At 39.2% G+C, this 15279-nt stretch overlaps 1 protein-coding gene across 1 annotated transcript; it reads right to left on the bottom strand.

Annotated features, from left to right (window-relative positions):
* Positions 1-200: 200 nt before the first annotated feature.
* aldh3a2b (aldehyde dehydrogenase 3 family, member A2b) lies at positions 201-8965 on the bottom strand. Its single transcript, XM_068601256.1, has 11 exons — positions 8858-8965; positions 7694-7856; positions 6803-7034; positions 4497-4582; positions 3820-4028; positions 3590-3707; positions 3272-3413; positions 2965-3131; positions 2756-2855; positions 1480-1718; positions 201-841 (listed from the first exon to the last, which is right to left on the bottom strand). Exons 2-11 carry the CDS (start codon positions 7853-7855, stop codon positions 827-829), a joined length of 1470 nt encoding a protein of 489 aa, XP_068457357.1. The 5' UTR covers position 7856; positions 8858-8965; the 3' UTR covers positions 201-826.
* Positions 8966-15279: the final 6314 nt, after the last annotated feature.

The raw sequence follows: 15279 nt of genomic DNA on the forward strand, positions 1-15279 counted from the left end.
CATGGGAATATTGCCAAAAAGAAATGCAGATTTTCTTTTCTTTTTTCCAGAATTACCCAAATAAATATCTTAGTATTCAGAAAAAACAGCACAAATGCATTATGATTCTGTACTGGAATGGCTCTACACATGAAATAATGAATTAAAATCAAATCACAAATACATGGAGAAATATGTTTTATTGAATAATAATCCAATATAGAAATACATCTATATATGTATGTGTATATTTAAATATTAATTACACATTCCTTAAAATGTCTAGACACAGTTTCTTACATTTGTTACAGGCATGTAACATATCTAAATCATGTCCAGTTAATTAATAGCTGAACCATCATTGAAATGGAATAGACACAAAGTGAACTCTAGGTTTCTCCTACACAATACAAACATTAATTATGCAGAAATTGCAACTAACTTCATTTGTTTCAGCCCTTCATTCAGCATTTGATTGTTATAAAATGCTGCAATTTTGTGCATATCAGTGTGTAGAGTAACACATTTTGTTACTTCAACTTAAATAATTGTTAATAGTAAAATCACAGTGTTATGTGTATTGAAAAAGTTTTTTTTATGTACATGTGATCTAATGCTGAACACAAATTTAAGAGCCATACATAAATAATTACCTTCATTATAATAAGATTCTTGCTACATTGAAACTTTTGACACAGTTATTGAAATAGAAAATTAAGACTTCCCCTCTAAACATTTCTCATATCATGTCGGTCCTGAGCAGATACTCCTTGTTGAAATGATGTGACCTTCATTCTGTGCTTTTCTTTCAACAGACACGTGTTGGCTGTGAAGCAGCGGGATGTCTTTAAAGGACATAATTCTGGGGAGAGAGAAAACACATATTTTTCATCATTTTATCACATTTCTTGTAGTCCAATACTTCACCGTCGAGCATCTCAAAGGTAGAAGCTGTGACCTGTTGGCTAAGCCTTTTTTTTCTTCTTTTTTCTAAAGTTTATTTATCTTAAGGAGAAGATTTTTCTCAACACATGAATGTACACTTCATCACTCAGTTTACCAGAAAGCATAATTACCAAATTTGGAGACATGTGATTTTAACTGGACTGTAAGTTTACAAAATATCATAATTTGAAAGGAAACTAAAGCTGGCAGACAAATGCAATGACGCCAAAAAGTACAATATTTCCCTTTGACATGTGGTTGAATATAGAAGTAAAGAATTGCATAAAATTTAAATACTCAAGTAAAGTACAAGTACCATGAATGTGGACATTTTGAAACTAAAATTAAACCTCTTGGCATCTGCAAACTACACACACAGCTGATGACTGGCATCTCAATCTTCCTAGTTCTTTGCAACTTCTTACTCAATACTCTTAAAAACATCTTAAAGTTGGTGCGTGAACAGCGATCAGTGTGGTGAGTGTTTTTTCTTTCAGCTCCTCATGACACACAATGTGAAAACGTTTGTATCTGTTTGTCCCCTCTGTGACTCACCTGCAGCACAACAGCAGCCACCACAGCCAGGACGGCTAAGAGCGCCCTGCGCCCGAGCCAGCCCAGGTCCACGTTGTTCAGGATGAAGAAGCGTGCCCAGCCCAGTTTCTTGAGCGTGTGAGGCGGGTAGCGCATGCTGTTCACACCCTCCATTTTCAGCTGCTTGATGAGACAACTACGCAGGTGGCTCAGCTGGTCAAAGCTGAACTTCCCGTGGTAGCAGCCCATGCCACTGTTTCCTGTCCAGGAAAACAGAGAGAGACAGTTGACTATGTGGACACATTGGAGTCTGGTTTCATGGCTGTAAATCAATACAAAAAAATATATGCTGATGTGGGATTCAATATTTAAGCTGCGTGGACAAAATACAACCCTAAAACGCTAAAATAAGTTGAAATTGATAATGTGAAAAGAATGATCAAATCTGATTGTTTCTTGTTTTATAGATTTATAAATAGTTATTATTCAGGTTCATTAAACCATCAACTCTAAAATCTCTAAAGTACTACATTGGCTTTTCATGAACACACCCAATAAGAAAGAGATTTAAAAACAGTTGGATAACTACATGATGGTAACTGAACCCAAATGTTGCACATGATCTAATTTCTCTTCAATTCAAACACTGTACAGCTATTCATTACACAATATATATATATATATATATATATATATATATATATATATATATATATATATATATATATATATATATATCACATATTTGAACTGCAAATGTATATTTTGTAATTTATTTGAACTTAATTAGTTTATTTTGATCATTGTGCTCCGCAACACAAACTCAAAGTATTTGTTTATGAAAACCTGATTCTGAACCGAATATGTTTACTGTGATAGATTAATAATCTCCAACAATTTCCAATAACTTTTTTTTTTTTTTTCATAGCTATCACACATCCATTGGTTTTCATTAATGTCTGAAAGGTATGAAATCGGTCTAAAACATCCTCAATGATGCACTGTATCCATGGTTTATATTTATTGGGCTGTGTAACCTTAAATCAAATTGGATAGGGTATTTTTAAGCATTAGTATGTCCACAGAAAAGTGCTCAGGTATATTTGTGACCTAATGGCCGTATTCTTCCACAATGTCACACTAGAGGGCAGCGTTATGACCCTCTGCATGACCTACACAGCTCGTACTGAGTGAGTGGACAGCTCCGTGACTCAACAAGTCAAAAAGCAAAAGAGACACTAAGTGAACTATTATTTTAGTACCATGTCAACAAAGAGTTGTCGCCGTTAGAACTCACCCACTCCTCCGAAAGGCAGCGAGCTGACAGAATAGTGCACAAGACAGTCGTTGGCCAGCAGTCCTCCACTGGAGGTCTCGTCCGTCATTCTCTTTATCACCTGAGGAGAGAGAATTCATGTGATGCTCATAACTGTGTTACTACACACTGTAGACATCTGTCAACTACTTTGTGTCTGCATGTGTGCAACAATGTCTGTTGTTAGATACCGTGTTATCTGATGAGAAGACATAGAGGGCCAGAGGTTTCTCTCCTTTGTTGATAAACTTGATGGCCTCGTCCAAGCCATTGACCGACAAGATGGGAAGCAGAGGACCAAATATCTCCTCCTGCATCACATTCGCCTCTGGCTTCACGTCCCGCAGAACAGTGGGGGCTGAACACAACACAGAAACACAGCTTTACATGCATGTTTTCCATAGTTGGTTCCTCATCACTTGCATCTCTGTAATTGCCTGAATGAAAACCTCCTAATTGATTTTTATGAGGAGAGTTGGTGGCTGTCAGTAGGACTACCTATGTACGACTCAGACTCGTCGTTTTCTCCTCCTGCAGCGATGGTACTGTCTTCCAACATGTTCATGATTCTCTTGAAGTGGCGCTGGTTAATAATGCGTCCGTAGTCAGGACAGGTCTTTGGGTTGTCGGTGTAGAACTCCTGCCAGAGGAAACAACATCATTACTACTCAACGAGTGTTGTTACGTCGGGGCAAAGAAGACTGATTGAACTGAAGAAATACCCGCCAAAGTTATTGATTGTTTTGTGGTATACTTAGGTTTTTTATTTAGGACTTTCTGACATTACAGGTTTGTGTATATTCAGGTCTTCAGTACCTTTATGCTCTTTTTGACCTCTTCGATGACCCGGTCCTGGATGCTGGGTTCACACAAGATGTAATCTGGGGCGATGCAGGTCTGACCACAGTTGGTGTACTTCCCCCAGGCAACACGCCTACACAGTAGTGGAAGAGTTAACAGGAGAATCTAAAGATCAGCCACAGTAAAAGAGGGACTGGATGGAAAAAGAACCGCTAAGCCAAACCATGTTTGATCACCATCCTGACCTGCAGGCGATGCTGAGGTCACAGTTCTTGTCTATGTAGCAGGGGCTCTTGCCGCCCAGCTCCAGGGTGACAGGCGTCAGGTGTTTGGCAGCAGCCTCCATGATCAGTTTTCCCACCATGCTGTTGCCGGTGTAGAAGATGTGATCAAACCTCTGACGCAGCAGCTCCTGGGTCTCTGGCACGCCCCCGCTTACTACAGGGTAAAGCTCCTGACACACAAGGTAGAAACACACATTCGGTTATCACACTTCGGCACACAGTGCCTAAAGCAACATGTTCTGTGTCTTTGGATTGCTCAGTTTACTAAATAAATAGTAGAGATTTAAAAGCGAGAGAGATTTAAATAAATCTGGTTGCTGGATTTTGACAATAAAAGAGGCAAGCAAATACTTTCACTTTACCTGTTATGAGGCTGTGCATGCATATTATGTCCTAAAGGTGAACATTGTTTGCCTGTTGACTGTATCAGAGGACAATGGAGGCAGCAAAAAAAAAGACTTGTAACATGTACTATAAACACGGCCCAAACATTTTTTTTTCGTTCAAAGAGGAAATACTGCTTGAGGAAGTACCTTTTTCTTGATCTCATCATGTATATTATATTCAATTTGTTGGTGTCAATTAAGTCTGCATTATGCTTACATGTATGTTTCACTTTCATATCATGTTGTCCTTACTTTGTCGATGTACAGCGGCAGCAGGTCCTCCATGACCTTTGCAGTGTGTACACAGACCTCGGAGGGCTTGACTACAGCTGCATTACCTGGACAGGGAAATGACAGAAGCAGCAGATATCACAAGATGGAAACACATGGCCCACTCTTAAAAGTATAATTTATTTCTCATTTTCATTAAAATTCCTAATTGTTACCCCCCTGTTGCCCAAGTCTTTATTCCACTGTATCTTCATTTAATCCTGATATAACTTCATTTATTTGGCCCCTTGGAGGAAGCAAAAACAAGTTGATCACTGAAAATATCACATGCCAAGTTGGCAAGGTGAACACACATAGCAAACAGCAACATAATTACACAACCCGTAGTTACAAACCATTTATTTTTAATTTGGAGTCAATATTTACAGTTGTTGGTTCGTATCAGATCCTGAAGGAAATATTTTTTTACTTTATTCCCCAGCTACAGTCTATTTGCCATGTGTTGCTGAACAACATGTGTTACATGTAACGCATGTTATATTTAACATGTGATACAAACACATATCAGCAGTGTGTATATCAGGGTTAATTGTGTATGGATGAACAATGTACCACCACTAACAACATAAAATACACAGTAGTTTACGGCTATCTGCTTTCATTGTCTGTTTGTTATAAAAAATATGCCACAAATAGCCAACTTTATCAGCGTCTACTTTTTCCTCCCCTGTTTCTTCTTGTCATCTCTACATCTCTACAGTCTTGAAGAAGCTACATTTTATTTATGCAACCTCTGATGTACCTCACTGTCAGTTGGTGATGACATGAAGACAGTGCTCACATTTTCTCAATCCGTAACTATGTATGTGTCAACGGTTATTATATATAATAGCCTATATTTAAAACCTTCATATTTGTTCAATCTGAGTCACTTTTGTCTGGTGCAGGTGTTGACATGCCTTTGAACTCAACGTTTAAGTTGATTATCTGTATTGTGCAATAAATACAGGGGAAAGACTTGCTTGGCAGATATGACGATCAGAGAAGCATCTGATAAAGCTGGAGCGAAGGATAAAGTCCATGCTGTGCAAGCACATACTGCTTACAACACTCCGTTCATTGAAATGCTTTAGCCATCAATGACTTTATTCTAAAAAGGCTCTATTCAAATGAAACACAAATGAGCCGTTAGGCTGCAGCCGCTCTCATAGCACTAACATGTAAAACTATCACTGGGGAGAAGTTACAAACAAAAGACTCAAGCATATGAGGACCAAGACAAAAGACTGTTCAAATACTGCAGTGTCATGCTAAATAGTCACATGAAAACCCTCCACACTGAGGTTTGCATCACAAAGTGATGACAGTCAAGCCAAAACACTCAGGCTAGAGTGGCCTTTTAAGAGAAGGCTCTGAGAGAGAAATCAATCATACATGAGTTCACTTATTATCTTGGAGCTGAATTGTTATTCACTCAGACTCCAGCCTCGTCCCTTGAGCCATCCCTGGTAGGCTCAAAGCACAAAGTTGAGCCATGTATGTTCACATGTGAAGGAAGACGTGGACAACAACATGGACACACGATCACCTGCATGTGTGTTAAATACAGGCGTAAAGGATACACACTTTATATTCAGAATCTACTGCTAATCCTGTAACTTTTTCACGACTGCAGTGGAGAGTGGTCTTTGACCCGATAATCATAAATGAAGAGAGAGAGAGAGAGAGAGAGAGAGAGAGGAGAGAGAGAGAGAGAGAGAGAGAGAGAGAGAGAGAGAGAGAGAGAGAGAGAGAGAGAGAGAGAGAGAGAGAGAGAAAATATGCAGGATTAAACAGGAACTAGTGGTTATGATCACACGACAAAGAAACTGACCAGGACTTTTTGTCAACAGGCCAAAAGGCTTGTGACTGTTCAAATTTTACCAGCCACTCAAAGTATTAGCCTTGTTTATTAGCATTGGTGATTGGAGCAAAAGTACTTATACCAGCATTTGGCTGGTGGCTGCTGCTTATGTTGAGCCGTGGGTTCCTCAATAAACTCCACATTGTGATCCTGTGTGCTATTTTGTGTCATTTTGAAATTGCTGGAGCGTTAAAAGTGGACACAAATCTTGCGTCAGTGTTTCCAACTAATGGGGACTGAGATTAGACATAGCCTTTGTCAAGGTTCATTACAGGGGGCGTGATAATGGAATCTGGTAGAAATGTGAACGCTGCCCTGGTTACATCACACACATGCAGACACACCCACACCCAGACACTGCCCCCCCCCCCCCCCTCCACCCCTGCCACACACACACACATACACACACAGCATGCTGCCGTACCAGCTGCGATGGCTCCTATCAGCGGCTGGATGGTGACGGCCCAGGGGTAGTTCCAGGCCCCGATAATGAGCACCACTCCCAGCGGCTCCGGCCGGACGTAGACGGTGTCCGACACGGTCATCAGGTTCTTCTCCACTGGCCGAGGGGCCGCCCACTCTTTCAGCTTCTTGATGGCCAGGCTGATCTCCCCCTCCAGGCCCAGAGTCTCGTACAGCTGGGTCCCCACCTCGCTCTGTGGAGATAATAACGTTGATCTTGCTCATGGCTGATGTTGGATTTTTTTCAATGTATGTTTTCATGAAGCCTGTCTTTATAACTAAAAAGGTATTACAATTGGAACCACTTTAATCCCTTCTTTTGTGGAGATCTTAACTTGTTTTCTAATCTATGTTCTGCTTCATTAATAATTGTATCTTTAATTCTTTTTTTTTTATTTTTACAACTGTTACTACTTTTGGGGTTTTGGGTGATAATTCTGAGTTCCTTAAAATATTGTACAATTTGTTTTATTAATATAATTCTGTTGGTCTAGTTGATATTTTCTAATCAATTTTAATGTCAGACATTGAATGCCTTTCTCTGCCTTGATGAAGGTTGAAGAACTGTGTGAACATCAGGTACAAAGTGAAACTAAGTCAAGGACTTCTTTGTTGTATTCCAGACCTGACGCCGAAACCCCTTGTGCCGTGTAGTTAAACCATGAACACGTGTAATAGACACTCTAAACAGTACTGAAATGACTAATTAGCACAATCTAAACACAAAGGTCTGAGCCAACAGACTCTGAACTGATTGTTAGATTAAAGATTGTTCGATTGTCAGACTCTCAAGCTTGTTGGCGACCAGGTTCTGATTATTTTAGGACGCGAGGAAAATCCTCTGACTATTCACCTTATTGAGGTCTTTCTTGACGGCCTCTGAAATCACACTCTGTTTCTCAGTGAATAACCGCTGCAGGTTCTTCAGCTGGCGGATCCGGTGCTCTAAGCATTTGGACCTGCCTGTTTCAAAGGCTTTCCTGGCACGAGCCACCGCCTGCTGCTCCCGGGACATCCTGGGGAAAAGAAAGATTCACAATTGTTTTAGACGTTGATGTAATACACTGTGCACTACAACTGTCCAACATGTCATGCGATGGCTACAGGCCATCGCATGACATGTTTTTTTTTTGTTTTTTTTTCAAAATACACAAAACACGGTACTTTACTGTTGATTATTTTCCACAGAAATTCACAAGATAAACACTCCAAAACATAAACTCTCCAGTTTACTAGACTAAAAAAACAGGACATTAATTGGTGATAACCAGAGTCTTCAGTACTTAAGTACTTCAGTACTTTTTTGTTTCTTAAAATGAACCCAAAAGGAATGAATTGATAACAGAAAAAGATTTTTGTCAATAGATTAACGGTTTCAGCTTTAATCAAAAACAATAATGCATTAAACCTCTTTCTTCATTTCTATATTTCATTACAATGTCATAGAATTCAGGGCTTTTACTGGCATTGGAGTATTCCTACAATCTGAATACTTCTTCCAGCATTGCAAAAGTAGGCTAACCTATAATACTGTTTAATAAAAAAAACTGTTTAAAGAAACCAGTTCACCTAATAAACGCTTAACTCTAATCTGCAATGATGCAGTTTAAATGTCTCTCCTTCGTCTGTGCTGCTCTTTCTTTGTCAATAGGAAGCAGAGAAAGTGTGATAATAGGATTGTAACAGGAAACCTCCATGAGGACTACAACCAGTCCACTCGGTCAGAGTTGAACGTGCAGTTGTGGGAGTTGTATGTGCTTATGCAAACAAACAGTAAGGATCACATCCGGTCGATCCCCCCGCAGCGACTTGATAAAGGACCTTAATATCGTTAAACCTGGACTGCTCCGCATTTCACTAAGTTACACGGGTGGATTGGATTGTATAGCCTCAAGGGTTGTTTCTCCTTACAAATAAATAGCTGCAGTTGTCCGCTCGTTTCGCCGTCTGTCCGCTGTTAGATCGCGAAACTAAAGCGAGCGAAAACACAGCGCACTGTGTTGTTTTTAACTCCTACCTGATGAAGTCGAGTCGCGGTCAATACGTCGTTGGATTCCGCTGTTGATGGAGGGGCAGCCAGCAGCGGAGACGCCGGAAGAATGACAACAGCAACACACAACCTCTCTTCCCCGTTAGGTCACACCCACACAGGGGCAGGACCCAGGAGCTGCGTTTACGGCACATGGTGTTGGCCTCGTGTCAAGTGCAGGTCCGTGCGGGATGTTCAGCACAGACATGTGTTGTCCCCAGAGGATCAATCCTGAAGCTGCGTTTTCCTCGAACGACACGATGAGTTTGACGTTTTTACTTTCAGCCAGTTAGCATACATGTCGAGTACTTATATTTGCAAAAATGGCTGCAACAGTAATGGCATTACCACCAGCTGCAGCCAGGCATACTTGTATGTATGTATTTTGTGTTTAGAGTTTAGGGCCATTTAGTGGGACAGATCAAATCATGTTTAATTAAGAATTGTGCAAATTTGGATACAAGCATGACATTTGGAGTTGTTCTCCAGAGGTATTTGGTCAAATCTGCCCGATTGATCATTCAAAAACACAAGACGGCGGTTATTTTTCAAGGTGGCCACCAATTGAGTCTTCAAAAATGTGTTTTCTTAAAAAAACTGTCAAGTCCAGGTTTGTGTCCCCGATTTGAATGATCTTGGTGTCTATTCCTATGTTTCTGAGTACCCTGGAGCTAAATATGCTACTTTATTAGCGTTCTGACAAAAAAAAAATGGCAGTAGCATGGTGATGCAATTCATCTGGCAAAAATTACTGCAATTGGCAGACAGGACATGCTTCATCACAAGTCCAATTTCAGCAACACATTTCTCAATGTAGACCTGGAACAAGCTGTGCCACCATCTCTTCTCCATTTTTTTTTTTGCACGATAGCACATGGTGCAGACATCAAGTCCCAATTCTAACATGGAGGAGCAAAGTCAGACCTTTCTATCTCGCAGCTCCTGCAGTTCAACTGCTTTTCAAAGTATAAAGAAGAAGCAAAAGGGCACAGTCATTCCAAGGATTGTGAGACACCTTTTGCAGAGTCCTTTCTGTCTGTATCAAGTGTTACCAGGACAATAAATGCCCATCAGATCACAGCCTGTACCAACTAATGAAGGAAGCATTCCTTGACCACTGTTCTTCTGAGATTGATATATTGAATACTATCTTGGCAGACTGGTGTGAATAACGGAAGCGTGCGAGTCCACAGTTCAAGTTCTGGAGTCTGGTGCTGGACATGGAGCTCACCATTTTCACTCTGACCCGCTTATTCAGAGAAGAAAACTTCAACTTGTATCGTGGAACTCTTTCAGAACTAGTTTCTTACTTCTTTACAAACAATGTCAACTATGGACGATGGATTCACATTCACCTTTGAGATATGATGTATTAACGTTTTACGATCACGTAAAACTTTTTTTTCGTGTCTCTGGAGCATCAACATCCAGAAGTGGCCAAGGAGATTAACCAAGCCCATGAGCAAAAAAATGCAGTTATCAAATGAGATGGAGGAGCAATTGGATGAACAGAAGACCATGTAGCACGATGGAGCTGGACCTCTGGGTTGTCTTGTAGCTGAATATGAAACTATGTCCGGTTAAGATGCCACAACCATCAGCAGACATCATGAGCAGACACAGAGTGCCAGAGATCTTTCTATTTAAAGGTGAAAGCACTCATTGTTGTGTTACAAGAGAAGATGAGTCCTGCTGATTGGGAGTAGACACAGAAAGGAGAGAAATGGCAGTAGGCTGGTCGACGATAACCCCCATCGCAGCCAGTGTCAGGAACTGGCCAAGTGTTCCTGTAAGAAATGTTGCCCTGGGAGGTGCAAGTGCTTTCAGTTATGCGTATGCAGCACTCTGCAGCTGTATATGTGAGCAGTAGCAGTTCATGTTACATTAATCACTTTATGGCAACTGCAAAATTGTTTATTTCCATATCAGTTCAGTAACCAGTGCTGTAAGATAATTAGTTTCCATCCAGATTGACTAGTCTAGCCAAGTTTTATACGTTCTAGAGATACAAGTTTTTTGCCATCCATGCTGACTAGACTAGTCTGGCAATGTTACACATTTACCTTTAATAATAAATGTATTATTGTTGGATTCATTAAGTGTCCAGTGCCATACAGTTTGTTTTGTTCAGTTTAATATTATATTCTTGTAATGTTCAATTTGAAAATAGTTGAAGGAATTTATTTTAATAAAAGAGTTAAATTAATAATTGACACTTATATTCGCAAATTTTTCCACTAAATGTCCAATTGCATAAGCACATTCATTATTCTAGTGTTATAGTTTTGGACAATTATTAAAGCATATTTTATTAACTACATATAGACAACAAGATCATTCAAATCAGGGAAATACAAATTTAAAAAATACAGTTTTATGAAGAAATTTATATTTTTCATGCTTGTCATAAATATGACTTATTATCTCATAGTATAACTTAGCATCTCATAATCACAACTAATTATTTTATATTATAACTTAGCATCTCATAAATATGACACAGTACATACGAAGTAATTACTTTTTGGACGTTGTGTAGGAAGTTGTGTAAGTAATGCACAGAATAATTCACTTTTGTCTTAACGGTCGAGTTTAATACACGCTGAACTTTACAGCAGCACACTGCTTATTAATTACTACGGATGGATAAAATGTAGAGAATAATTTCCCCATTGTGGAATTAATAAAGGAATATACTTTTTTTTAAAGTTTTATAATGATGAAATATTCTTATCCCAATTTGAAGAGCCATATTGATTGCTAATACAACTGGCAACAATACACTGTTAAATATCATACCTGGGGGGATGGGCCTCCATCTCCAGTGCTGCCACCTCTCTCCCATCACCTCAGACATCCTCTGTCACTCACGACTCAAAACAGCACTTAAAAATAATGTATTTCAATCTGCTTTTAGGCTATTGAAGTTGTTATTTTTTCTCATTGTTCTTGTCCCATCTCTCTTTTATACATTGTTATTGCTTCTATTGTTTGTTTTTACCATGTAAAGTGCCTTGAGTAAATTTAAATACAGTCAGAAAAGCCCATCAGCAATGTATGTGTACTAATAAAAGGCTTACAGGCCATATTGTAATGTGATTTTCCTGGAGATCCTGGAATAAGGATATTTGCTCTTGTTCCGTCAGGGACAATGTCATCTCTCCTGTCCCTAAGAAACAATGCTAAAATCCAAAATAAAACCTGAGTCCACAAGATTTCATTTGTTTACTTTTAAATTTTAGCCTGTAATTCTTTGCGACATATGTCAACAGGAAAGCATACATCCAAACACAAAGATTAGCCTAAACAGATCTTATTCAGAGTCAGATCTGTTTGAGTATGCATGTTTTCAGTCCGGACAAACTTAATGTGAATAAAAAGAAGACTCCTTCCAGGCTTTCCATGTTATTGTATTTATAAAGGGGTTCAATGTCTGTAAAATGTTTATTTGAACCTTCCTCTTCCATATTAAGTTTATATCTTCACCACCGACTATCCAAACATTGGCTACTGCTGTAATGGACTTAGTCTTCATGGTTCATAGTTTTAAATGAGACAACATCATATGTCAATGTTTTGTTTGAGTAAACAAGGAATGATCCAGCCTAAACCCACAGCGTTCTACCCTCCTGCTGGCTGTACTTTGATACAAAGCTTAAATCTCATTGACATGTTAGATCACAGAGCTGTAAATGCTGCTGAAGGAAAATGTCTGTGTCCTCAGCATTCCTCCTGAGCCGAGATATGGGTTCATTTTATTCCGAATTCTTGTATCCTGTGTTCCCTCCCTTCCCTTCGCATTTTGATACTCTCTTATCGCCAGCAAAGCTGGAATCACACTCAGCTTCTATTTCTCAGATCACGTGAAACTTTTTTTCAGCGCAGGACCCAATACAAGGAGTAACCATCTCACTCAGCCATGCAGCACACGGATTAGACACAAAAATCTCTCAGGTTGACAGGAAATGTGGACGTAGTTTCCACATCAAACAGCGGGCTGCAGAATGGTGTTTGTGTATTGTGATGGATGGAGCGAGGATGGAGGTGAGGGAGAGGAGACCACAGCGTCATTCACACTTGAGTGTCAAGCCTGATTTCTTAGAGAGGAGTGTGGACACGGAGACCAGCATTTCTCTGCATGCACACCTGAGTGCGGCAGGTGAAGCGTTCAGACACAGAGAGAAGCACAGTTTGTGTATTGTGAGTTCTTTTTTCATGGTAAGGTTAGGGATATTCAGTTTGGAGGGTTGAAAACTCAAAGGGAGATGAAGAGTGTCACTCCATAAATGTGAGAGAAGTAAAGATAAATGAAGTCTAAAACCAATATGTATATTTGACCCCAAACGTTTAAGTAGAATGAGATAACATGAAAGTATAACAAAACAAAATCTCATTGGAACTTAACTAGTGAAAAATACTTTAAAAAATAAAAGAAATGAATGTTGACTGTTTGTTGTATTTAGCTACCAATATGAGTTAATATTTGTCTCCCTCTTTCTCTCTGGTTTGGACAGCATTCTTCTGATAATAGTCCCTCAATTGTAGTTTTGATGGCGGTGGAGGAGACACGTTGCTCCAAAATCTCCCATAAGTGAATATTGCCATCTAGTATATATATATATATATATATATATATATATATATATATATATATATATATATATATATATATATATATATATATATATATATATATATATATATATACATATGTATATATATATATATATATATATATATATATATACACATGTATATATATATATATATACACACTATATATAGTATATACATATATACTATATATAGTGTATATATACTATACTAGATGGCAATATTTGACAGTTCATATACAGTTATCTCCTTCGAAGGGATATATATATATATATATATATATATATATATATATATATATATATATATATATATATATATATATATATATATATATATATATATATATATATATATATCCCTTCTACTTCAGATTGATTAATAAACTGTCTAACGTTGCCATCTAGTGGCTTCTTTCCACCTCTCACTCTTTTTGTGCCTCTATTGTGGAACATTGGAATAACAGTATGCTATATTAACTTGGTCAATTAAAACAGGGCTAATGTATATAGTAGGGGTAATCTGCAGATATCGAGCCTATGAATAAAACATTTACAGGCGGAGGGGGTCAGGGGTGACAGAAACTCCATCATCACGTGCCTCTGCTTCACCAGCTCATCAATTTTTGGTATCGATAGGGAGCTGCCTTAATTAAAGTCACGTGATGGTCAGCAGTAGTTTGAGTTATGATCGTCAGTATCATTGTTCGTGGGAGGAGGCGTGAATGTGCATACTTCACTTCTGATGTGAAGCAATCACCCGTGTTAATGTCTCATCTTCAGACTGTTAGGACCCCAAATCCTTTCTTACATCACGTGCGTCTTCATATGACCTGACAAGAGAAAATCAACAGAATGTATGACGTGTCCTTCTAGTTCATTTTTTGTTTCCAATACATTAAAAAAGCTAAATGCACAATTTAATTGAATACATTCTCATGCCCGTCTTATATTTTAACCTTCTGAGCCCTCCTTTTGTTTATAAATTTAAATTCAGTTTCAAATGGTCCAAACCCTGTGAGTCTGGCACTAGCCTGGGAACTGGCTGTGCATTGGACTGTGCGTTATCCGGTGGTTTGATGTCTCGATCGGTGGAAACACAGACGACCAGGAAGCAGAAAAAGTAACCCGATTTGTCACCTCAACACATTATAGCTGACTGAAGGCTCACACTCCGGCAGCTTCTTCAATACACTTCCGCTATGTTTTTCTTCTGATGCGCACCAGGAGGCAGCTGTGGAGGAGAGGATGTGCCACAGACTGAAGTGTCAGAAAAGTGTGATTGCTGCTTCACCTGTCAGGTTATTAGCCTTATGTATCCGAATGTATTATTTTAGTTTTCTGAACGAGAGCCCTGTGAAGTACCTTTAGGTTTAAATATTGACTGAGGCTACACATTGCACACATATCTTATTTCTTCAGTCTTCCATTTACCCACAAACGAAACAGGGAGGCAATTTAGAAATGTTGTTAGGCTACAAATCAACTTAGATGCAGATATTTAACAGATGATCTCAGTGTGACCTGACACTCCTGCGGGATAAGACGAGCTCTGTCTCGGCCAAATAGGCGCATTAACGGGTCGTGGGGATCAAACAGACACCTATTAGCCGAAGCAGTGTAAAGGTGTGTAACACATCAAAGGCACGCGTTTGTAAGACTTGGCAAATCCACTGAGATGTGCCAGAGGGTGGGGTGCAGTAGAGGGATTGGAGGGGGGCGCGGGGTGGGTGGGTGGGCGTTCTGGGTCTGTCAAGCCATATAAAACCGTCTTGTATCCTTTAATCGGCAGTGTTG

The sequence above is a fragment of the Clinocottus analis genome, unplaced genomic scaffold, assembly GCF_023055335.1.
Source record: "Clinocottus analis isolate CAN_PGR_092001 unplaced genomic scaffold, fCliAna1.0.p SCAF_5, whole genome shotgun sequence".
Lineage (NCBI taxonomy): Eukaryota > Metazoa > Chordata > Actinopteri > Perciformes > Cottidae > Clinocottus > Clinocottus analis.

Excerpts from the sequence above, each read along its gene's own strand:
- aldh3a2b (XM_068601256.1), bottom strand. The coding sequence starts at position 7,855 with ATGTCCCGGGAGCAGCAGGCGGTGGCTCGTGCCAGGAAAGCCTTTGAA. Across the intron at positions 4,583-6,802 it reads GATAGGAGCCATCGCAGCTG|GTAATGCAGCTGTAGTCAAG; the intron begins GTACGGCAGCAT and ends TTCCCTGTCCAG. Across the intron at positions 3,414-3,589 it reads AGGTCAAAAAGAGCATAAAG|GAGTTCTACACCGACAACCC; the intron begins GTACTGAAGACC and ends TTCCTCTGGCAG.